The 26,489-nt window shown below is 46.8% G+C and overlaps 1 protein-coding gene across 1 annotated transcript in view; it reads right to left on the bottom strand.

Annotated features, from left to right (window-relative positions):
• Positions 1–3: 3 nt before the first annotated feature.
• LOC146798004 (cyclin-dependent kinase-like 1) overlaps positions 4–26,489 on the bottom strand; it is a 327,585-nt gene continuing 301,099 nt past the window's right edge. Inside the window, exon 10 of the mRNA XM_085625238.1 lies at positions 4–911. Coding sequence (XP_085481364.1) covers positions 810–911 — 102 coding nt within the window. The 3' untranslated portion in view covers positions 4–809. The remainder of the gene's footprint in view (positions 912–26,489) is intronic.

Here is a 26,489-nt window from a genome sequence, read left to right on the forward strand (position 1 = left end):
ATTCAGTTGTATGTAATTATTTTTTTATTCCCAAGGAGCAGGTGAAAATCTTTCTCAGTAAGACAAAACAGTCCAAGTATGGAGAAGAAATCTACCAGTGCATCAGTAGTTAAGCCCATGATAGAATATTCCCCTGTCCTCTGGCAGACCTCCATACTTCTGTTGTTCATCCACATCGCTAGAAGTCACTCTTTATTTTGAACTTATAACACACAAAGTTTAACTTTTTCTTTGTCTGCAACATCCACTGTCTCTACAAATGTTCACAATTAGATTGGGCTTTTTTCCCAATGTTTTTTAAATATACATGTTTTTTTTTCTCAGTTATTTGTTACTGTTTTGTGTGGAAGAGCAAATTTAAAGTATATGTGCCAAGGCAGCAATTATTTTCCCTCTGTTAGCGTGGCACCTCTTGCTCAAAAAATGCACTGTGCCTCTCACTCGTGGGTGAACCACCTTTCTTCAATAAACACCACCCCAGTCAGGCAGAGAGGTACCTCTACTTTTCTGAATGGGAACAGATCTCCTTGATCCATCTGAATAGTGTTAGAAAGGTCAGATGACCACATTTGCTTTTCAGGATATGACGTCTCTCTTCTTTGTGTCCATTCACCACGATGGCCAATGTGAAGAAATCTGAGAAAGCCATGCAGACATTTGCTAGCCTCATCAGGGTAACATCCATCTCCATCCTCACCAGTAGTCACAGAAGAGAAAATGGTTGTATAGGAAGATCATGGTGTGTTGGCAGTGGGAGACTTTAGTACCGGTTTAGCCCAAAGTCTTCTGTTATGCTGCAGTGAATCGTGTCAAATGTTCGGCAAGTGATTGTCATATTTAAGTTTAACAACTCTCCGGACCTCTGGCAATGGTGATAGGATGCTGCCGGTCAACTGTGGGAGATGCTGCAACTGAGGGAAATAAAAGAGAAGAAAAAGGATAAAGTAGTCTGTTGATAGGTGAGAACAATGGCACAGAGAACATTATGGGGAAACCTGTTAATTTTCATGTTAAGTCACCAAAAGCCTGCTAAACACTTTGGGCCTCATTTACAAGAAAGTGCCGCAGTGCGGCTCCTCAAGCCCTTTGGCTGTGCCACGCTGCGGCACTTTCAAAGCACGGGGATGCAACATATTTACAATAATATGTCACATTCCTGTGCTCTTCCCTGCACTGGAGCACAATGGGCTGCCATGCGCTGACACAGACACCCTTGCACCGTGGTGCAAGGATGCCTGCATCACGGGTATGATTGTTTATGTGCAGGAAGGGTTCCCTTCCTGCACATAAACAATCTGAAATGGCGTTTTGCAACTTCTATGTGTGCTGCATTAGCACACATTAAACTTGCGAAACGTCATTTTTTTTTAATGATTATTCATGTTTTTTAATGATTATTTATGTGCAGGAAGGGACACCTTCCTGCACATAAACTATCACCAGAGGTGAGTTCCCCGTTCTATGTGTGCTGCAGAATGCAGCACGCATAGAAAGAGGAAAAAAACGCGGAGAAATGATTACATTTCTCCTCGTTGCGCCTCCCTACGCCTCCGCAGGAGAGGCGTAGCATTCCGACAAATTTCCAGGTTTACGATTTCTCATAAATCTGGAAATGTGTCAGATTCCATGGGTGTTGCGTGTGTACACCCACAGCAACACCCAATGAACGTCCCTTTCACGCAAAGTGCTGCGTGTAAAAGGGCCGTATTTACAAGAACAGGAAAAGCCACGCAGGGTGGCTTTTCCTATCCTTGTAAATATGGGGCAAGTAAATGCGCCCCCGGTGCACACCGGCAACGCAAGGAGCTTGTAAATAAGCCCCGATGTGTTTATATTTAATTATATTTGGTTGCCCTTCAAACAGAGGTGCTATACATTGCAAGAATTTGGTTAATAAAAATGAAACCAGTTACTTACCTGTAAATACAGTTCACTATCAGGATGCCATCATAGACCAGTATGAAGCACAAATATGAAATGTTACAAAATATCAGCGAGCCTCTGAACGAAGAAAAGAAAGGGCAGCATGTGAATCTCTGATAGATACCAACACTGCAGAACTGTGGTTTCTGAAGGATACTTCTAACCCCAGATTCCTCACCTTTTGAATATTCCCCAGGCGTTAGTCTGGATCTGGAAACTTTCAAGCAGTGCCCCGCACGCCGGTAGGTGGCATTGTGCATATCTGCACCAAAGTCGTTCTGCTCTGCAAGTCTCGTCCAAGGTCAAAGACACCAGAGTCACCACCTTTGTCAAAATCCTGTTGAAAGAAGCCCATGAAAAAGAGGAGACCCGAATCTTGCCGCCATACGTCGGGAAGAAAGTCGCCACAACGTTTGACTTCCCCTCACGTGGCGTCAGATCAAGAACCAGTGTAAGAACAAACAGGATCTGGTGCCTGCGGCTTCATTGGACTGGGTGTAGTTTCTGGACCCTCGACCACCTTCGGCACCATCTCATATGCCCCAGCTATTTTCTGCCATACCCAGTGTTTCTAACACCAGTAACGGATTTTTCAGACTTTCTGCACACAATGTACTGCATTTTCAGTTGGGCCATGATTCCATCTTGTACGCCAGCTGGCCCCATGGGTCCTACCAATTGGTGCTTTTCACACAGTTGCTGCTGTTTTCTCCTGTGTCATGGGCGAATTCAACCACGATTCCAAATATGCCAGCAGGGTCAACACCGAGAGCAACGACATCTACTTTGGTCATCCAGCGTTCGCCATCCTCTGAGCCAGCCACCAACATCTGGTCACAGACGGTGCCACAGATGATGCTACTGCCCCCCCCCCCCCCACTTGACACCACAGGCTCCCCACATGACACCACTGCAGCTGATATTGACACCGTAGCCGCTGACGCCCCAGCCACTATCTCCACCTCCGCTGGCGGCACATATGCTAGTCTACCACTGATGCCCTACCACCCAAGGGGAGAGGCTCAGCTGCTCTTGGAAGAAGGCACTTATTAAAACAAGCATTGGCATAGCCAATAGGTCTCGCTTTGGGGCCTTATAAGTATTTAGTTATGCAGCACAATATTCTTGGTGCAACATCAACTGTTGCATGGCTAAACACTTATAAGGTCCCAAAGGCGAGACCTATTGGCTATGCCAATGCTTGTTTGCTATCTAATTCACTACTGTAGGCCACTTTATCTTGGTGCACTGGTCTATTTTCTATCCTAGACCGGCCCTGAAACCAAATCTGAGGGTATTATCTAAATATCCGTCTTCTGAGACAAGTAAGCACTTACTCAGTAACTGCTGAAATTATGGTATCATAGGATCATAGACTTTAAGAACCTTTCTCAAAACTATCTCTTGCTAACATGCCCTAAATTCCTTATAACAATGTTCATCCCATCTGAATTCTGTTCTTTTATGCAATAAATTTGTTATTACCAGATTTACACAGGACTCCCTTTAAACGGCCTTGAGCAAAGCACTGGCACACCTGTTTCCGAGCCTTTAAAGGAATAGCTGGCATTGCTATTTAAAAGCCTCTTGGAGGTCGAAGTCTTTTATGACTTATGCAGAGAGTACGGATTGCTGCCACTGTCCTGTTCAGGACTGGCAATGAAGTATTACTGTTACCTTGTACAATGTTTGCAGTGACGTCAATGAAGTGCAGGCACTGCTCTTTAAAGTTCCTGCAAGTGCAGCCTCTGCCCTTTACTTTTCATGCAATTATGTCACTGAACTGCCCTTCAAAAGTCATATCTGGCGCTGCCTTTATAAAATTCCTTCAATGTAGGAACTGCCCTTTAAAGAGTTTACGTTGAAGTGCTGGCACTTTCTAAAAGAGACTCTGGAGAGGATTTCTAGTGATACTCTTTAAACGCCCCCCAGAACTATACTGACATTGGCTCTTCAAGAATGGGGTAGGAGTGGGGAGGGAGGCACGCCTCTCTTCATGACGTCAATTATCTAGCGAAACCTTTTGTTTGCAGCTCAAAAAGTTACTAAAAACATGGTGACACATTGCCACGCAGTGGAGGCCTTTAGTAAGGGTTGAAAGGTCACTTTTTTTGCAGCTTATTTTTACTTTTGAGTTAAACTGGTACTAATGAGGTGAAACTTTGCCAAGAAAGTATTAACATGTGTAAAAACGACAAAAGAATAAAGTAATACATTTACAAAATATGCCACATAATTTTCCCGTACTTGCTGCATAAGGAATATGCTACTTACCAGTATGCATCTGTCCTTGGCATGCAGAGCTGCAGATCTACACACTTGTGCATAGATCGCCATCTGGTGTTGGGCCCGGATGTTTGCAGTTGTTTTTCCTCTTGGAAAGTCTTTGGATCGTATTGCGCATGGGCTTCGGCTCCATCCTCAGATTGTTTTTCGCCAGCAGGGAAATGATGGAGCGTAGTAATAAACAGTGAAGATGCCCATGTGTGTTGTATCTAAATAAGATAAACCGGAACAGATAAAGGTAGGCGTGTGGGTGTGTGTAGATCTGCAGCTCTACATGCCAAGAACAGATGCATACTGGTAAGTAGCATATTCCGTTCGAGGCATATGAGCTGCAGATTACACACTTGTGCATAGATTATATAGCAGTACCCACCGTTAGCGGCGACCACCCGTATCTGTTGCAGAGGTTTGAAATAATGTTTTGAGTACAGCCTGGCCCACACTAGCTTGTTGCTTAGTTTGCACATCTACACAATAGTATTTAGTGAAAGTGTGCGGTGTTGACCATGTAGCTGCTTTGCAGATATCATCTAATTGGATGTTTCCTAGAAAAGCCATTGAAGCCCCTATTTTACGTGTAGAATGGGCTTTAGGGGGAACGGATAGCGTTTGTTTTGCTTTGTGGTAGCAAATCTGATTGCATTTGACAATCCACCTAGCTATCCCCGACTTGGAGATGGGGTTTCCCTTGTGTGGTGGAGAGAAAGAGACAAACAGTTGTTTAGAGCTCTTTCTGCAACAGTTTGTGGTTGCGAGAAGAATACTGGTAGTTCTACAGATTGGTTTAGGTGAAAAGGAGAAATGACTTTAGGGAGGAATTTTGGGTTGGTACGGAAAACAACTTTGTTATGGTGCATTTGTAGAAAAGGTTCTTGAATGGTAAATGCTTGTATCTCACTGACCCTTCTGAGGGAAGTGATGGCTACGAGGAAAGCGGTTTTCCAGGTTAAAAATTGGAGTTCACATTTGTGCAATGGTTCGAAGGGAGGCCCCATTAGTCTGGTGAGAACAATATTTAGGTTCCACACAGGTGAGGGTGGCACTCTGGGGGGAATTATTCTTTTAAGGCCTTCCATGAAGGCTTTAATGGCAGGTACTCTAAAGAGTGATAGATGTTGCCTGTTTTGTAGGTAAGCTGCTATAGCTGCGAGGTGCAGGCGAATGGACGTATAGGCTAGATTACACCTTTGTAGGTGGAGTAAGTAGCCTATGATGTGTTGAATGGAGACGTCTAGGGGATTGATGGTGTTGTTGTGACAATAGACAACAAAACGTTTCCACTTGGCGGCGTAGCACGCTCTAGTGGTGGGTCGTCTAGCTTCCTTGATGACGTTCATACAGTCAGGGGGAAGATTTAGATAACCGAATTCTAGGACTTCAGGAGCCAGATCGCAAGGTTGAGCTGAGCTGGGTCCGGGTGTCTGATCTCTCCATGGTTCTGGGTTAAGAGGTGTGGAGAGAGGCGTAATTTTTGGTGCGGCACTACAGATAGTTCCAGCAGTGTGGTGTACCATGGTTGTCTGGCCCAAGTTGGAGCTACTAGGATTAGTGTGAGGGAGTGTTGCTGTAGTTTGCGCACCACTAGTGGAATGAGTGGGAGAGGCGGAAAAGCGTACGCAAATCTGCCTGAGCAGTTCATTCATATCGCATCTCCTTTGGACAATGGGTGTGGATATCTGGCGGCGAAGCTTGGGCATTTGGTGTTATCGTGGGTGGCGAAGAGGTCTATCTGTGGATGCCCCCACATCTGAAAGTACGGGTGTAGAACTTGTGGGTGGAGTTCCCATTCGTGGATTTGTTGTGTTTGTCTGCTGAGCAGATCTGCCATAGTGTTTTGGACTCCTGGGACATGCTGAGCTAGGAGAAAGATTTTCTGGGGTATGGCCCATCTCCATATGCTCTGTGCTAGCTGAGAGAGCTATGGAGAGTATGTGCCGCCTTGTTTTTTAATATAGTACATGGCTGTCATGTTGTCTGTGCGGATTAGGACTGCCTTGCCTGAAATCTGTGTTTGAAAAGATTTTAGGGCTAAGAAGATCGCTAGTAACTCCAGATGGTTGATGTGGAGTAACTTTTTTTGAGGTGTCCATGTGCCCTGCACGGTGAGATGTAATAGATGAGCTCCCCAGCCGGAGAGCGATGCGTCTGTGGTTAGTACTATCTGGGGAACCGGGTCCAGGAACGGTCGACCTGTGGAAAGGTTTGTGGTGGTCCACCACTGCAGAGAGCGATGGGTGCGACCGTCTACCAACACCAGATCTGTTAATTGTCCCTGGGCCTGGTTCCATTGGCGCGCTAAGCACTCTTGGAGAGGACGCATCTGGAGTCTTGCATGAGGTACTATGAAGATGCAAGAGGCCATCATCCCTATTAGTTGCATAAACACCAGAGCTGGAAGGGAGTGTTGTGCTATGAATTTTGCGCGTAGAGCCTGAATGCTTGCAATCCTGGGAGGATTGGGGTAGGCGAGCGCTTTTGAGGTGTCTATAGTGGCACCTAGATATTGTTTTATGTGGGATGGTTGTACATGGGACTTTTCGTGGTTTACCGTGAAGCCTAGCTGGTGAAGTAGCTGGATCGTGGTGTGTGTGTGTTGTACACACTGATTGTATGAACTGGCTTTTATCAATCAGTCGTCTAGGTATGGGAAGACATGAATGTGTTGTCTTCGCAGATGTGCTGCCACCACTGCTAGGCACTTGGTGAATACTTGTGGTACTGTTGTGACTCCGAACTGGAGCACTTTGAATTGGTAGTGTTGGCTGTCCACTACAAATCTGAGGTACTTCCTGTGAGCGTTGTGCACTGGAATGTGGAAATAAGCGTCTTTTAGGTCCAAAGTCGTGAGGAAGTCGTTTTGGGAAAGCAGTGGAAGTACCTGCTGAAGCGTCACCATATGAAAATGGTCTGAGTGTATGTATTTGTTTAGGGGCCGAAGGTCTAGGATGGGCTGTAGAGTCTCGTCCCTTTTTGGTATGAGAAAATATAGTGTGTAGACCCCCATATTTTGTTGGTTGGTAGGAACGTGTTCTATTGCCTTTTTGTCTAGGAGGGAGATTACCTCCTGCTTGAGTAGCAGTAGATGTTCTAGTGACATTGGGCGTTGTCTGGGTGGAATGTTTGGGGGGGTAGATATTAGTTTCTAGGCAGTAGCCTGACCAAATTATTTGTGTTACCCATTTGTCTGAGGTGATGGTAGTCCAGACCGGAAGGAAATGTTGGAGTCTGCCCCCGACCGGAGTGGGGTCTGGGGGAAATGGAGGGAAGTCATTGGGTAGGCGCGGTGGCACAGCGGGCGGTGTTTGTTTTCCCTCTGCCTTTGTTATTGTTGCCCCTGTAGCCGCCTCTTTGGTAACCCCTTGTAAAGGTGGACTGAGTAGGGGATTTGTATGAAGTGGAAGCGGTGTCTGAGGAGTAGCCTCTGGATGTGCTCCGAAAGGAAGAGTGGTGAAAGGAGCGTCTGGGAGGGTGAGATTGTAAGGCTCCCTGTTAGACCTGGCACCTTGGCGTGAGTCTCCCTTCCACTTTTTGTCGCTGTGCCTCATGTGTTTTTATGGTGCTGCCCGCTCAGAGCGCTGTGCCACTGCCAACCAGTGCCACAGTGCAAGTGCTCCCTATGTAAAATGTATATGTTGGTTGGATTCCATGATTGGCTTATTTGGTTTACTATCAGACCCCAGTAAAGTGCACCAGGAGTGCCAGGGCGTGTAAATACAAATGCCGCTGGTGGGCTCGCAGCACTGGTTGTGCCACCCACAGAAGCGGCCTGGTAAAATATGTCTAGGTCTGCCATTGCAGAACCTGCGTGCAGTCTGGTACTGACATGCTGACTGGCAAGTGCACCTACTTGCAAGTCCCTAAACCTTCCCTTAACTTCATGTTAGTCACCCCTATGGTAGGCCCAAGGGCAGGGTGCATTGTAAGCATAAGGTAGGACAAGCCCTGTTGTGTGTGGGATGTCCTAATAGTGAATTACAGCCATTTTCGTTTTTCACTATTGTAAGGCTACCCTGTTCTCATAGGCCAGAATGGGCTGTTAAGATTGTTACATCCTATGATCCTAACAGACCCAGGGAACATGGTAGAAAATCGAGTTTAGTATGCCTGAACTCAGAATAATGAGGTACATCTTTTAGTAAGGTTTATTTTAATATTCTGCGTTTGCAAATGCCACTTTTAGAAAGTTGGCCTTTGCTTGCCTAACCATTTCAGCCCGCCTCTGCGTGATGTGTATCTGCTGTCTGGCTTGTGTGAGTGACAGGGCTGGGGAAACCCAGATGGGCAGTGCTAGGTAGCCTGGTGGTGAATAGGAAGATTGACAGATAGATGGGTGGGAGGAGTACACCTGGACTCTGAATAGGGCTGTGCTCTGCCACCACAATGCTGGCTCCGCCCCCTGTGGGGCGTCTGATGGCTCTGCCCTGCACCCTGAAAGAAGCAGCCTGCATCATGTCAAAAAAGTGCTCAGAAACCGGACTGAACTAGGCAAAGGCCCCCCTGGCCTGAAACAACAAAATAAATGGCGTATAAATGTAGGAGCCCTGCTCCTGAGAAATCAGATCCTGTCCTGCCATGAAGAAACCTCTGTCCGACGAGAAGGAACTGGGAAAGCTGCATGGAGGAGTACTGTCCCTGACCTGGGGGATTGGCCTGCAGTGGTTGCCTTGTTGCTGAAGAAGAGGAACAAAGACTAAAGAGACTTTTTATTTTGTTTGTGCCTGAAGATCTCCAAGGGCTTGTGAGTGAGCTTGCCCCCTGAACGAAGTCCCAGGATCAGTGGACTTCACCGCCGTGAGACCGCCTCGGAAAACGGACCGTTTTTCCTCGCAACTTCGCTTCGAACTGCTGTGTACGTCTCACTGATCGCAGCGTACTCCCCGTAAGCTGATATCCCGCTGTCCGGCACGAACAACGCGTCTGGGGCCCCTCTACGAGCCGTAGCTCGCACCGCAAAGGAAGGTACTGCCGGCCTGAGCAACGCGACTTACAGCCCCTACGAGCCGTAGCTCGCACCGTAACTGAAGGACATCACCTGTACCCGCTTGCACCCCCCTGCGGATCGTACTCCAAGCGTACGCGCCTGCCCCCTGCTTTGGGAAAGGCTGCGGTGCGTCTAGGAGTCGTACGCCTCCTGCATGGAGCATACTGTTCGCCAGTATCAGCAGCCCAAGTGAAGCTCAGCGATCCCGGTACGATGCGGACACAGCGTCTGGCAGTACGAGCCGTACTCTCGCCCCATTCCCTGAGCCGCGCACGCCCAAGGTCTCCCGTACCGTAGTACGCGCCGCCCAGAGGACATCGCACCGTCCTGTGCGCCTGCTGCCAAGGAAGTGTCCGTGACGAACTCTGAAGCTTAAGGTACTGTGTGTCCGTCCCGCTCCCCAGCCTATCTTTAACCGCGTACGAAGCATATGCCTGGGAGCGAAGTGTCCGACCCGTTTCCAAACCCATTTTCAACCGCGTACGAAGCGTACGCCTGGGAACGAAGCGCACAGACGTTGAACTCAAGAACTCTTTGCAACTAAGTATTGTGGGCCATTTTTAAACGCTAGTTTGGTCTTGTGCTAAGCCTGATAAATATATAAAGAATTATTTTTGATATATATCCCGTGTGGAGTCCATTTGTGGGGGGGTCACTGTATTACTGTGTGGGTATTCACAAATGCTTAACCTAAACGCCCTGAGATAACGCCTTGTCTGCTCGCGCCAAGCTACCTAGAGGGTGAGCAGGGGTTATTGTTGGAGTGTATCCTACCCTGACTAGAGGAACCGTTCCCTGCTTGACACAAGTCCCTACCTGTGTCAACCAGAGAACCCGGATTCTAACACTCCCATGGATTTTGCCGTGTCAGTGTCCTTTTTCATTTTCTCTAGGGCGTCATCCACTTTTGGGCCAAACAAATGTTCCTGGTCAAAGGGATGGTTGAGGATGGAGGCTTGTACCTCCGGTTTAAAACCTGATATCCTTAGCCAGGCATGGCGACGGAGGAGGACAATAGTATTGATGACCCTAGAGGCTGTGTCTGCTGCATCTAAGGCACAACGTATGGAGGTATTAGTAGTTGTTTTGCCCTCCTGAATTAGCTCATTGGCCCTAGCTTTGCATTTACCAGGGAGATGGTGCATTATGGCTTCTAACTCGTCATAATGGGCCCTGTCATACCTCGCTAGTAGTGCTTGTTTTTTTTAGGCGATACGCCATATATTGGCCGTTTGAGATGCAGTACGCTTGCCTGATGCGTCCAAGAGTTTAGACTCTTTGTCAGGTGGTGGTGCGTCGCCTGACGCCTGTGAGTTGGCCCTTTTCCGTGCAGTGGATACTACCAGGGAATCTAGTGGCGCTGGCCCTCTGATGTAGGAGAGATCTGGTGGGGCGGCTTTATATTTCTTTTCAATGCGTGGGTTAATGACCCTGGCCCTGACTGGGTCATTAAAGATCTCCGGCGCATGTTTTATAACACCTTGGAGGTGGTCCTATGTGTGGTGTCAAATGTATCTAGGAGGAAATCCTCCTCCACTGGGTCGGTATGTAAATCTACCCCATGGTAGTGTGCCACCCTTTGCAGTCAATGGTTGAACCCCAAGGAGTCTTCTGGTGGAGAAGGTCTGGAAGGGTAAAGATCGTCTTGTGGGACGTTAGGGATATCAGGGATATTATAATCGTCCCATGGGTCTGGGGATCCTGTGGGAGTGGGGTCCCCTGTAGGTATATCTTGGGGCACATCACCTATGTCATCATATGGATCCCCTTGATCATCATCATCCGGGGATGGGGTCGGGGAATAATGAGGTGGGGTGGAGAAGGTGGAGGAGGAGAAGGTGGAGGAGTTGGTGGAGGTGGGCAAGGTAGTCTGAAAGGGGAGGTAGCAGAGTCTTTCCTTTTTGGAGGTGGAGGCAGAGCAGGTTTCTCTAACTGTCTCTTTTTGATAGAGAGCATCAAATGTCCAGTTTTGGGATCCTTAGTTAGTGTTTTTTGTAAGGGATCCGGTGTGAATAGTTCTGGAGAGGTTGGTTGGTCCGTCGGCGTCGAAGGCGTCGGGACCGTTGGTTTCTACGGTTTATCGGTGTTGATTCGTTGTTTGGAACCATGCTTGGAAAGCTCCGATTGTTTAGTAGGTGCCGAGACGGATTTCGGCTTCGAAGTGTCGGTGCCGGTGGCCTTGTGTGCTTTTGTCAGTACCAAAGATGGGGTCGGTGCCGAGGAGCTGTGTCTCGACCCCGAGTGTTTTGGTGTGGGGCTCGGTGTCGAGATGGAGGCCGGTTTCTTTTTCGGTGCAGAAGAGTGCTTATCGGCTCCGACGGTGGGCTGGCTCAAGCCCGAGCCGCCCGAAGGCTTAATTGGCTTCTTTACCGGTCCCGAAGGTGCGGTGTGGGAAGCAGTGTCTTTGGTCTTGCTTAGGCCCGAAGGCGAAGGCGTGACCAAAGCCTTTTTCGGTGCCGGTGAGGGTGTGGGGAGGGGGTAGATTAGTACTCACGACCCTCTGTGCCGGAGTGATGTCCTCCACATCTGAATCGTTGGCTTCGGATGCGCTGACGAGTCCCTCGTCGGTGTGTTGTTCTGGAGCATCGACGCCTTCCCCGAAGATGTCGTCCGGGATCGCCGTTGAGGAGTGTGCCAAGGGTCTTCTGGCTCTTCGGTCCCGAATAGTTTCCTTGGACCGGAAGGATTTACACGCCGGACAGTCTCGAGCCTCGTGTTCAGGGGAGAGGCAGAGATTGCACACCTCGTGGAGATCGGTGTGGGGGAATTTGGACCCTTTTTAAATGGAGTCCTTTCCATTAGCCAGGACCGGAGCTTGGGTAGGCCCGAAGGCCGCCGTCGATGACTGGAACCGAAGGCTGTTAACAGTTGGCAGTTCAAAAACAGCAGCAACAGGAGATGAACCCCCTCTACGAGCAATATAGAGGTTGGCACAAGGGCAGAACACAAGCTGTCCTGCTCCCTACTCTCTCCTCCTCAGCCACCACTGAGAAGCAGCTCTAGTTCCACCTTACCCAAACACACACAGACAATTGAAGGACGATTATTCTCCTTTCCACAAGCTTGAAGGGCCATAACGTCAGACCATTAGGTCTTGCAAATTGTAGCGGGCATATGTCCTACCCTTCCAATAAACACCCCCTCCCCCATCATCCAGATATGCTCCCTAGCTCCTCAACGGCACACTGGAGTTCGTTCAAGAGCAGGAACAGGGTCAGGGGTGCTTCTCCCGGTACTTGCTGCTCCCCAAAAAGGATGGCGGCCTCCTTCCTATCCTAGACTATAAAAGGAAAGGTTCAAAATGCTGCCTCTAGCTGCTCTGGAAGCAGAAGACTGGATGGTGTTTGTCAACCTGCAGGTGCCTATTTCCACATCCCTATCCTGCAGTCACATAGGAAATTTCGCTTCACGGGTCCGAGCACTACCGGTTTGCAGTCATTCTGTTTAGCCACACCTCCACTCCTCGAGTCTTCACAAAGGTGATAGCAGAGGTTGCCAAACTCAGACCGGTGGAATCCTGGTATTCCCTTATCTCATCAAAGTCAACTTTCAAGAGACAGTGTCTTCCCACTTGAAGGCAAAAAATATGTTGTTTTTCAACTTGGGCTTTTCAATCATCCAGCCCAGCCCAGGTTTTACCTGGTGCTCTCCCACGGCAACATCACAAAATAAAATGATGGATGGAGTGTTGAAACTTTTCAAACACTCACCCCCAGTCACAGATCTGGGTTTAACCCATCGTTATTTTGCTTGCCACATCACCCCAGTTTGGACCCAGCCATATGCAAATCAGGGCATCCTGTTCATAGGGGCAGTACTGGGCATGACGAGGGATCAAGATATTCAGACTATGATTCACATGTTTCAAGTGGAGCAATCATTCTAGTCCTAATGGGTCTTACACCTGCTCGGTCTGCTATCCTCCTGCATTCTGTTGGTCACCCATGCATGCTAACATGAGGGCCCTCTAGTGCCTCCACAAGCAACGGTTCCAACACAAAAAAGATCTCCAAAGTTGTATATAAAACTTTCCAGTGGCACCGCAGGGGGATCTATGGTAGAGGAGGAAAGACGTTTCACCCTCTTCCTCAAATGACAACAGCGATCACAGATACCTCCACAATAGGGTGAGGAGCCCATCTGAGCACAGGAACCTCAGATCTGCTTTTTGTTTTAAAACATGTTTATTGGAATTTATAATAAACAACACCCAAAGGTGAAGACAGTCGAAATAAAAGCATCATCAAACAAGTCATGACAGTTCTACAATATTCAAGAAGAATGCAAGTAATGGTCAACCAAACAAGGCCCCATACACAAATGATGTAAAGCCCCAGCAATTATAACTGTCTAATCCAGACATCCATTTATAGCAAGGTAAAATGCAGTAAAAAGTTAAGGGGAAAATATGAAAACTAATATGCAAGGAACTCAAAAGGAAGATGAGGGTGGGCAACCAAACCAATTCAGGGATCACTCAGATCAGCTAGTTCAGGGAAAACTAAAGTGCAGGTAAAAGAAAGGGGGGGGCAGCCACCCCATGGCCAACGGGAGAGGTCCCCGGTGGCAGAAGCAACAAACAGGCATGTGAGGGTGAATTAGTGGGCGCACAGCCAACCGATCCGCGACTCAGTCAGGTCAAGTCAGTCTAGTAGCCCAGCTGTCAACCATATTCAGTGTGCACTCTCGTCCCCAGCAGAGTCCCTCAAGGAGTCAGCCCTGTCCTCCTCGGTCGGTCCACCCTGCCCCTCAAGATCGTCCTCAGACTCCCCCTTCGGGTTCTTCCAGGCCTCCAATACCTCTGTCCACAGTCCCGCTATTGGGCGTCTTTTTTAAGCAGGGCCCTGGCCCACCCAAGTTCCCACTGCCATCCCTGCTGCGGACTTCCAGGCCATTACTATTCATCTCTTGCCCAACACCAGGGACAAGTCTAGGAATCTAGATCCAACCTTTCATGTGTGTGTGTGGTCTCAGGAACAACACTAAGAAGCAGACCTCCAAGAAGCAGGTAAGGGAGCGGCCCAATGTGGTAATCAGGGTGTCCGTCACTGTGTCCCAGAATGTACATAATTGGGGGCAGCTCCAGGTCGTGTGAACGAAGTCTGCATCTAGGTGCCTACACCTAGGGAAGCTATGTGGCTCCCCATAATAAATGACCTGGAGTCTATGGGTGGTCATATATGTCATGTGGACATAATTAAATTGGGTATATTTCAGCCTCATGTTCCTGGAGACCTTCTTAGGGTATGCCAATATCTTGCACCACTCTGGGTCCGTGAAGTCCTTTCCCAGTATCCCTCTCTACCACTGCTGCAGTGCCTACAAGGCCCTTCGGAGCATTTCAGATAAAGATCGATAAAACCATGTCACCAAGTGTCTTGCAATACCCAAAGAAGCCAACAGCTGCAGCACTGCATGAGTCATTGGTTCTTTGCATCCCCCGGCCCACAGGTCTCATAAGGTTCGTATCAATACCTCACATGTTTGAATGGCATCCCAGCGCTGAAGTAAATCAGCACGCCTTGAGCGTAGACGGAGTATAAGGTGGCATTCAACTGGCCCTGCCAACTATGTTGCAGGCGATCAATTTACCCCACATAAGATGCGTCTCTTGCAGCATTGCCACCTGCACCCCTTGCCTCCTGAAATACCTGTGGATGTTATGCCGATTTGGAGGCGGAGCCCATCCCCTGGATATTTCATGACAGGAAAGTCAATAAGCGACACTTATCAGATTCCAAAAGAGCCTAGCAACGGCTGGCCACCCAAACATAAGATGTACAAACGTCTGTAGAACGCTTTCTCCAGTCACCGGGACAGGGCCTATCTGGGTGGGGTAGGCTGTAGCGTTTAATGATGTTTTTACTGGATCCTGATATTACAAAGAAGTATACAATATCATAGCTGTAACTGAAATTTATTTTAGACGTTGAATCAAGAAATGTTGGTAGAAATGCTTCATCGATGGATTCAACCAGCCAACAAGTGTTTAGTCCCTATTAGAGACTTTTTCAAGGCTGATCATTGGTACAATGGAAAAAGAAAATACAATTAAAAAACAACTTTCATTTCCCAAAATCAGTAAAAATGTTAAGGATTAATAATAACAATAATCGTAACAGAACCCAGTGTATCTTTTCATCAATAGATCTGCTTTGAATGTGCGATTATTAAAAACATGGAACGATGCAGTATTCCTATACCAACTGCGCACACAATCACCTAGACAGAATGATAAGTGATAAGAAAAATAGATCAAAAAGAAAGAATCCAGTGATCTTATTGGAGGACAGAGATATGAGCTTAATTGTGTCAAGTACAGCCAATTTAGTTTCTAGGTTTGCCAGAGGAAGCCAAAAGTAAATGAACCCACGATGTGCACTATGTTAGTGAATAGTGCAGATCATAAAGCTTCATAATAATGAAGGAAAAAGGCACAACCAATATACCTATTTCCAAAGGTAACAACTGAGAAGGTGGCTGCTTTAGATTGTGTGGAAGGGTACACCCTACCATTCATTCATGTAAACCCCCTTCGCTTTTGCCACCATCCCAAGAACAGCTGATAGAGGACCACCTCTTCTTGCTCAGTCAGGAAATGCAGGCTCTATAGGCCAAAGGAGCCATCGAGAGGGCGCCTGCGCCTAAAGTAGGCAGTGGTTGCTTTTCTTGCTACTATCTAGTGCTGAAAAAGGATGGAGGGCTTCGTCCTAACCTAGATCTGTACCCTATCAACACCTTTCTACGGAAAGAGAAATTTAAAATGCTTACCCTGGCTCAGGACATGTCTGCCCTAGACCATGGAGACTGGATAGAAGCATTGGGTTTGCAGGATGCTTATTTTCACATCCCCATCTGTGAGCTCATAGGTGTTACCTGTGTTTCACGATCGGCCATGAGCATTTTCAGTTTGCTGTACTTCCTTTCGGCCTCACATGTGACCCTCAGGTGTTCACAAAAGTGATGGCTTGGTTTGCAGCTCGCCTTCGGAGGTTCCAGTCATCCTCTACCACAACAACTGGCTGGTGAAGGCTTGCTTGCCCCAGGCAGTTGTCACTCACCTCTAGACTACAGCGAACCTTTTGCAATCACTGGGGTTCACTATTAACATGCCAAAGTCACACATGACAACTTCTCAGATGCTCCCTTTCACCGGAGACATTCTGGATACAGTGTAGTTCTGCACATTGTGAGAAGTTGGCCTGATATATGATGTCACTAGTTCTAGTGTACACCCTGTATCAGTCCAAACAACCCTTATGGTGATTGGTTGTAAAGTCAACCTTATAGACCAGCTATCCTAGTGGTAGCATGGACAAGAGCAGTCTTAGGCTAAACTCTGTATGGCATGTGAAGCCAGCTGTTATACCATTACAATCCCTTGAATACCAAATGAAAGGACACCACACCAGGTATATATAAAAGTAGAATGTATTTATTCTAACATATACCCTCAGCACTCTTTATGAGTCCAGAGGTCTAAGTACAAACAATTTCTTAAGTAGCATACGTTAAGTTACACAGGAAAATACAGTTAGTCCCGGGGGCCACGCAAACCATATACTAAGAAAGTGGTATAAGTACCACGTCACGAACAGGGCGTAGGCCTAGGGCCTAGGGAATCGCTGGGGCTACACTACCCTACCAATAGTTAGGAAGTGGGAGGCCCACGGGAGGCGTGTGCAGTGTGGAGACACACATGCGGGTTACATTAAAGTCAATGGGAATGTAGTAGTTAGAAATAGGAAGAATAAGGAAACTTCCGAAGTAACTAGGAGGAAGCAACTAAAGACTTAGACACTTGGATAGTCAATATCCACTGGAGCACCGGAGTACTCGCGTTACCTCACCCACAGGAGACGGGTGCATAGGTGTGAAGATGTGTCGGGTGTAGTCGCTGGATCCTATGGATGCCTGAAGAACAGATGCTGGCAGGCGGCCAGAAGGAAGATGTCCGGTGGACCCAAGGATGGATCTTGAAGGAAGAACACCTGCAAGCAGAGGGGACAAAGTCTGGGTCACTAGCCAGTGACCGGGTGGAACCAGGAAGGAACCAGGCGATGTCGTGCAGAACACAGGTGATGTCTTGAAGCTTGTCTCTGCAGCCACGTGGACCAGGAGGCGTCGAGGATGACCAGAACCAGGATACGAGCTGTCCCACGAAGGATCTTGCTGATGGCGGAGTCGACGTCCCGATTGGAGTCAACAAGCCTCGGCAAAGGCAACCCACGCGGAAATCGAAATTCGCTTCAGGTGCAGACCAGGAAGGTCTGAGGTGCTTCTCTTTCACAGGGAAGCGGGAGCCAGTCTGGAGGAGCCAAACCAGTGGTGGAAAGTTAAGGGTTCGTCGCCACTGAGGCTACTAGCCAACGGGCCAGCAACCGGACAGACACGTCGAGCAGGAAAATGCAGAAGGGCCCCAGGCAGAACTCGTGGAGTGTGGAGGGCTGATCTTCGGTGCAGATGGTGCTCGGGGTTGGGGCTTCTCAATCCCCAGAGCACAACTTCGAGGATGCCTCAGAAGCTGCGCTGGAAGCTACTCGCCAATTTTCCCAGATAGCCGGTCCCACGTCTCTCGTCGCCTCCACGGATCTCAGCTCTGCTGTGGATGTGGATCAGGGTCGGAGAAGTCTGGAAGTCAAGGCGCTGGTCGGGCTCTGCAGTCGGTTCCTCGTAGAACTTGGGCAAAGCAAACGGCAGGTCGATTGTTGGTGCCTGTTTGCACAGGATGGCCACTTCTTGGCCACAAAGGAGATTCTTCAGTCTTCTTGTCGTCGAATGTCGAAGGTCCAGCGTTTCGTGCCTAGTTTCAGTTCAGGATAATCTAAAGTCCTAGGGACTCATCTCCCACTCTTATACTAATCTGGGTAGCTGGATTACCTGCTAGGTCCCTCCTATGGGTGGGACCAGGGAGGGGGGTGGTTACACCCCCTTCCCTTTGTCCAGTTTCGCGCCAGGGCTGGGGCTGGATTGCCCCAGCACCGGTTTGAACCGGGCTATGCATGTTACACCTTGTGTGCCCCAGGCAGTGTCTCGTTTCATTCATCCCTCCCTGCCCCAATACACTAAGTCCTGTCTGGGGTGGTGCTAGCACCTCCCAAGGCAGGAAACCTGGAAGGACTCCCAGCAGCAGGAGGTCAGACTTGTGTCCGTGGCAGCAGCATCCATTTTGTGATGCTGGGGCTCTGGTTAACTTTAACCGGGTAAGTAGGATTTTAACATGTCTTCTCCCTCTAGAAGGGGGGAATACTATCCTCATCGCCAGAAATGGTGTGGGGGTAGTATTCCAAAGTGTTAGACACCTTACACAACATGTTTTGATAAAGCCAAAACATAGTTACAATAACCGCGAGGATTATAAGGCACTTTAAGAGTATATGGTAGGCGATATCATAGAACAGCTATAAGGACATGGTTCCGAAAGCTGCAGACAGGCTCAGCTCACGGTAGAGCACCATCTCACATGTTACCAAGCACTCTGCCTCCAGGATTGTTAAGGCCTGCCATAGGAGTGGCTTACAGGTTACCCATGTGTCTATATATAAGGTAGGTATAGGAATACTATACCTAAGCAAGGGGTGATTACACAACCTTGCCCCAGCTGAGTGATCAGCCAGTTGTGTCATGATGGGAGGCCAGCCAGGGGTGGCATAATACATGCTGCAGCCCCTGGTAGGCCTAGGGTACACCTATGCCCTGGGTACCTAAGGTACACTGTACAGGGACCTATAAGGTGATCCTTACCAATTGGGTTATGTACCTAAAGTACATAGTATGAATTTAGAGAGAGAACAGCTGGGCTGTGGGTCTGATTAGCAGACCCACAGCCACATCTAAATCGAAAACCATAGGAAGCAGACCCTACTCTCCTACACACATAACCCCTGGAGCAGAAGGTCCAGGAAATTCAGTCTGACAGCCCGATGTTTGAGCCTTAATCCTAGATTTCAGTGAGAATGACTCTGAGACCGCTGGGTCTGAGGGCCTCCTGCATCCTGCTGGTAAAGCACACAAGATGACATACAGGCTCTGCAGTGGGATCTGAATCCCCAGTGGGTGCAGCACCAGGCGAACCTCTGCAACCTGGTCCAGATTTCGAAGAAGTCAGCAAAAGATTTGCAGTGGTGCCTAACGAACCACGATTGAGTCAGCAGCAGACCCTTCTCTCTTCCCCACCCAGAGCTGACAGTGCTGACCAATGCATCACTTCTGAGTTGGGCAGCCATCTGGGAGAGGTGGAGATCAGAGCACTCTGGTCTCCAGTGGAATCTCAGCTTCAAATCAGCTTTCCTTCCATCTATCAAAAGTGAGGCTGGTGCAGGTGTTCATGGACAACACCACCACCATGTGGTATCACGACAAACAGAGCCTGCTTTTCTGGACTTGGCTGCAGTGCCAGGACATTTTCCTGGTGGCACAACATCTGGTAGGCTCCTTAAAAGCCAGGGCAGATGAACTTAGCCATTGATGCCTTGTGGATTTTGAATGGCAACTAAACCCGGAAGTGGCACCAGATCTCTTTCAAGAATGGGGAGAACCTGGGCTCTATCTGTTTGCCACCACGGAGAATGTGCAATGTCAGCACTTCAGTGCATTGGAGTTTCCAAAGCGGATCTTGCTCGAAGACGCATTTTGTTAACAATGGAACATTCCCATACGCCTTTCCGCCGGTACAACTCCTGCTCCGAGTTCTCAAAAAGATCTGGATTGAACGTGCGCAAGCCATCCTAGTGGCTCTGGATTGGGCATAGAGAGTATGATATCCCAAACACATGAGCTTTGGTCCTCCGACCAGGTTGCCCCTAGGGAGGATCTCCTGTCGCAGGAGCTAGGCAGGTTCCTGCGCCCAAACCTTTGCACAGTTCACCTTCATGCATGGAGATTGAGTGGTGGCAGTTGAGAGTTTTCGATCATCTTTTTGAGGTCTGTGATGTCATCTTGGAAGCCAGGCGTCCCTCCACTAAAATTGTATGCGCCTGCCGTTGGGATACGTTTGTGGCCTGGTGCTCCTCATGTAATGTGGACCCCTTTCTGCACCACTGTTAGAGGTGTTGGTGTTAGTTTTATCTCTAGACTGGCAAGGCCTTGTCCTAGGCACTGTTAAGGGTTACTTGTCAGCCATTTCAGCTTTCCTGCGGTTTCCAGATCAACCTCCCCTGTTCAAGTCACTTTGTGTCTCATTTCCTAAAAGATTCACAGCACTTGTTTCCTCCTACCTCCTTTGTGATGCCCTAAAGGGACCTCAATCTGGTCCACATGTTTCCAATGTGTTCTCCCTTCGACCAACTACACAGCTGGTCCTTGCAGCTTGACTATCAAAACGGTCTTTTTAGTGGCCATTACAGAGGCTAGGAGGGTCAGCGAACTTCAGCCTCTGCAAGTTCACCCTCCTTACCCCAACTTTTTCTCAGACAAACTGGTTCTTCGGACATGTGCCTCCTTCCTGCAGAAGGTTTTCACCCCATTTCATGTCGGCCAGAGTATCACTCTGCCGAACTTTTTCACCCCACCTCAACCTTACAAGGAAGAGGAGACTTCTTTGCCTGGACCTGAAGAGAGCTCTTTTGTTCTACAGTGATTGCACCAAAGAGAATTGGGTGAACAATCAGTTCTTCATCAGGTCCACTGGAGCGCAAAAGGGTAAAAAGGGCATGGCTGTGCAGAAGAGAACCATCTACCAATGTACTATACTCTGCATTAAGAACTGCTATGTACTAGCTAAAAAGCAGGATCCTGAGGTCTTTTGGGCCTATTCCACCAGGGCTAGGGCTGCTACTACTGAGTTGGCATGTGGGGTACCTGTCCCGATACCTGCAAAACTCCAACGTGGGTGTCATTTCACACATTCAGGAAGCACTACTGCTTCAACAGTCAGGTCTGTCGAGATGGGCATTTTACCCTTTTGGTCCTCCAGGACTTTTAGGTTTGAGCTAGTTCGCAGAACCACCTACTGGGAGGGTTTCTTTTTTTTAACACAAACCTGACATAGAGTTTAATGGTGGGATTTACAATCCAACGAAAATTGTGATTGGCGTTGGATTGTAACCAAAAGTAACGCAAAGCTGTGCAATGCGCTGCATTACTTTGCGTCAATGGGTGGGGTTTTATGGGTTGTGCATCGGCGTTCCCATGCAACCACTCATGGGTTTTGATGCAAATCACTATCTACAAAGAAATGCAGACAGATATTTACACCAAAATGCTGCACGTCCTTGATGCAGGTGTAATGAGAACACCGCTTAATGTACAAAAACTATGCTAACCCCATGATTAATACCCTTGCACTATGGCACAAGGGTGTCTGCTTTGGCGAATGGCAGCCAAAAGTGTGCGAGCTCAAGGAGGGAGTAGAACAGTTGCACATCTCAGTAAATATGGCACTGTTCTGGTCTCCACCATTAATGCAACACAGTGCAGCAAATGTACTTGCTGCACTACGTTGAGTGTGATTTTTGTTTGTAAATCTGGGTTTAAGAGTAGTTCAAACAAGGGCTGCAAGATGGGAACAAAAGCACTGAAATAAAAATATTAGGTTACATAAACAATTAAGGCAGAAAAGAACAAGCCTACAGTGTATTTGTATATAAACAGAAATTATTAAGCGCTTAGCAGCTAATGATTGGCGTAGTAAATTTAAAACTCTGAGGGATGGATGGAGGTTTGAAGTCATCTGGAGACAGAGCTTTCTGATTTTAAAAGACGAACTTTCAGTGTAAATTTGAACTCTGTAAGGCTGTGGATAGCCATATCTGAAAAAAGAGGCTTTCTAAAGTAGTGGTTTGTGCCACTGGGTGTTTGATTGAATGTAGTACGCCTGGATACCTGGGACTGGCACAGCTTTCCAAGCCTACTTACTGCCAATGTTTGTGAATTCAAAAGAGTAGTAAATATGCACCCATTCAAGAAGTACTTCAATGAGTGCCGATTTACTACTTTTTTGGTAAACAGTAACAATATATATTAAAGTTCCTGACCAGAAAAATAAACACGTTTAAACCTCTTTGTGAAACCAAGACGTTGATTAAAACATCAGACATAGCAGACTCAACTCGGGGGAGCCCAGACCTAACGACCAAGCCAGGAGTGCATTTATTTGGTGTTGCCACACCCCAAACAGAACCCGCAGCTACACCCTTTGAATGTACTCTAGGTCAGGTCTGGAGTAAGTCCAGCACTACACATGGCCAACTAATGGTACTGCCACACCCTAGATTGAAACTAATGGTGGTGGGAAATTAAAGCTAATAGGAAATAGTGTTACATTAAATTATTTTAAATGATACATTTAATTTAATGTTTAAAAAAATTATCTGTGCCAAACTTTTATTAAATTAATTTTAGTATTGTAATAACCATTTTTTTATTTAAAAAAATAAATGTAACATTATTTTAATTAAAATATAAATAATTATAGCATAACAACAATGTAATTTGTTTGACTTGTGTTGGGATTCTTTTAAATTAAACTTCAGAAGAATGCATTTAATTTAATATATTTAAAAAAATTATTTTAAATATAAAATAAGTTATTACTGCCATAATTTTTATTTTGTACTACACTTACAATACATATAAAAAAGTGCATTAATATTAAAAATAAAACTATTTTCTTAATGTTTTTTAGGTTTAATAAACTTTTTTCATATACTCAACGATCAGGACATCTCTGTTACTGGGGTGGATATATCTGTATGTTAAAGTATAGGAAAAATGGGGGTCGAGATGATTGCTTGAAGTTCACATGGCAGATAAGTAATGAAAGAGCGACTTATCTCGATTTGGACATTAGAGCAATCAATAACAAGCTTAGTACAACTGTACATCAGAAATCCACTGACAAAAATTCATTGTTGCATTATCAATCTTTTCACCCGAGATCCCTGAGGGATAATCTCCCGGTGGGCCAGTTTCTTAGATACCGTAGGAACTGTTCCTCGACGTATGATTTTTTGCAACAATCTGAAAGTCTGACTGAGAAATTGGTTCAGCGAGCCTATCCTAGAAAAATTGTCACCAGAGCCCGTAAAAGGGCTCACAACACCCCCCGAGATGCACTTCTCTAAAGAAATTGTAAAGAATCTAAGGACTGTTTGCCAGTGGTGCTTACGTTTGATCCTCTCTCTACTAAGATCCGTCAAGCAATAAGAAAACATTGGTCATTATTGTCTACCAATGAATTCCAAATGCCGCAACCAAGGTTTGCGTTTAAACGCGCTCAGAATTTAAAGGACAGATTGGTCCTCACAAGACCGATGCAGTCCACTGTGAATACCTCCATTCCATCGGGTCATTACCCATGTGGCTGTTGTTCAGTCTGTGAGTTAACAGTAAAAACGACGGAACTTCAGCTGCTTAGCGGGAGGACGTGGTATTTAAATAAGTTCAGCAACTGCAACTCATCAAATGTAATCTATAGACTGACTTGCCCATGTGGATTGCACTACATAGGTTTAACTTCTCGTAAGGTCAAGGTTCGAGTGCAAGAACACCTTAGCACAATCAAGGCAGGAAAATTGACCACACGCCTGGTACAACACTACAGGGAACATCTCCACAATTATAAAGCATTAAAATGGGTGGTGCTGGAGAAGGTAGTGGGTGACGTAAGCTGTCTTGATAAAAAACTTGCCACAAAAGAAGCACGCTGGATTTTTTCTGAGAAGGTAGATCAGATTGGTCTCAATGATCAGATTGAGTGGAATAAGATCAGTAGATGAGTACTGGCCGAACAAAACCACGACTGTCCTAGTATTGATATTGCCGATTGGGGCAGATGAAAGAGACTTCCCCGGTTTGTATGTATTTGTGACAATATCATCTTGGACTGATTATTAGGCCATGTAGCGCTTTGAGACATGCCCTGCATAGACATATGTGTAACTATGCATGTGGATTGAAATTCTTTTGAAACTTCTTATTTTCTGTTGTGGAATGTGCCATGATATTCCAGGTTATTGTTATATTAAATGAATTGGTTTTTAGCAAATTTGGTATGATTCACACAGGTTGATGACGAGTATTGCAGGGTATTACACTCTATTTACCATACACCTCCACCATTCTAAGATGGCGCCTGTATTTGCCAGAATATTGCAGAGCCTTTAGAGGGGGTCATGTGACTATGGAGCGCTGTGAGAGAGTGCGTGTTACATTTAAATAGATGAGTTCTGTTTGACGGCGGCGTTGCCGGGTTGATTTACCGTTTGAAGTCCCCAGGGGAGCGGTAAGAGTATGGTGGCCGAAAGTGGTGGGGGCGCATGAGTGAGGTTGACGGTGATTCGAGCGCAGTTCGTCTGATAAGGCGAAGGGGAGCAAGTGATTTTTCACCTATTCACCATGTTCTGATGACTTTGGAACCGGTGGGGCATAGTCATCGTGAGAGTCTTTAAATACTGAGAAAAGCAAATAATGAAATGACGTACAGCGAGAAGGCTGTAGGTTTTGACAGAGGAGCAGTTTTGGCACAATGAATGATGTCGAGTGGAGTAGATTGCTACTCTATGATATTTGTATACGTGTTTAAAGTATCAAGAGGGTCAATGCTTTGATTTGCACTGCAATTTCAAAGACCAAGTGGTGTATTACGTGGATCTTGATTGTGGTTTTTTAACGTGAGTTTTCAAGCGCTTGGTGTACGTGAGTGATATTTGGATGCTCTAACGAGGCCGCTTGAGATACAGTTGACTATTTTGTTTTATTGATATGGTGTCAGTTTCCAGTATACACCATAGATATTATATATGTTATATGGTTTCTTTCCACAGACTAAACACTTAGCAACAAAAGTGCTATTTGAAAGGGAAAAAAAAGTATACGACATACATACCTACGACGTGGTGGGAGCTGGTATGTGGGCCCATAGCTCCTACTACGTAACTATTGTGAAATTGAATAAAGGACTAATGGCCAATTTTCAGTTACATGGCCGTGGTCTATTACTTTAATTTGTACCTGTACTGAAGCGAGCCTGTTTTTTTGGGGGTATTTTCTCTAAACAAAACTTTTTTCTTTGTGTGTCTGTCAGTCACTCTTTTTTGATGTTAGATGTCCAGGGAGGTGATTGCTGACCTCTGGTGCCCTGATGAAATTGCCATAAAATAATTGGCAATGAAATATGTTGGCCGTCATTAAAGTGGTTCACAACATGCTGCGTTTTTAACCTGGTGCAGACTCACAGTTCGGAATAAAAGTGACCAGTCTTTGTGAGTTTAGTCCATTTTTAGAGACTTCTTTATGTTTTTCACTTCCTTTTCCACTGAACACATCGCTTTTTTCGTTTGAGAAAGTTATCGATGATGATACAAACGTGGGCTAGGTGGTGAGAACCTACCAGTAGCTCCTCTGGTGGTGCGCACGTGAGATACTTTTCTTCACACATTTTTTAGCACATACACACTTGAAGCTGGGGGTTATGTGTTGATTTGAGTGTACTGACTGACCACTTTCTTCTCTTACTCTTCGCTTTAACTGTTTTAAATTCAGTGGGCACATAGGATTTGGCCATATTGTGCTATAAGATAGCTGGTTGCGGATCTAGATAAAAATATCTTTCCTCACTGTAATCCTATACATATATATATAAAAAATTGAGAACGTGACTGTATGTGCCAGACTTTTGTTGTATGAACCCATGTGAGTATTACCATCTGAAAGAGACTAATAGTTATAGATTCCTTATCTTACAATTACCCCCAGGCGTCAGACTGGATCTGGAGAATTTTTTCTCAGCAGTACCCCTGTGCGTCGGTCGACTCTGCGTTCGTCGCCGTGATCGCCGGGATGACGTTGCGATATCTAATTATACACCGCCCCTGCGCGCAGACATTAGTTCTTTTCCCGCTCCAGCCAGCGCAGATCCGAAGAGAGCGGTACCCTTAGTAATTTTTTGACTAAACATTTTTGACTTTTTGTTGACATTTTTTTGGAGTATTAAGACCCGCTGCACGAGGTATGTCAAGTTGTCGGCCTGGTTTCAAGCTTTGTGACTCCTGTCACGAGCTGATATCAGTCACCGATCCGCACCTCATGTGCCTTTGGTGCCTGGAGCGCGACCACAACCCGAAGTCGTGCTCCGACTGACGGGCCCTGAACCCTAACTCCTTGCAGGAGCAGTCCCGAAAGCTTTTTGGAGGCCCGCCAGTCGGCACCACCACCATTCATCATCGAAATCTTCGTCATTGGGTAAGACGAAGCACAAGGAGAAGGCGAAGAAGCATCGTCGCTCTTCGCCTTCTCCCCGTCCGTCGGCAGCCGCGATGTGGGACACGGAGGGTTGTCGTTCTCCAGCTCCACCCTCGGA

Source organism: Triturus cristatus, chromosome 9 (assembly GCF_964204655.1).
Source record: "Triturus cristatus chromosome 9, aTriCri1.1, whole genome shotgun sequence".
Classification (NCBI taxonomy): domain Eukaryota; kingdom Metazoa; phylum Chordata; class Amphibia; order Caudata; family Salamandridae; genus Triturus; species Triturus cristatus.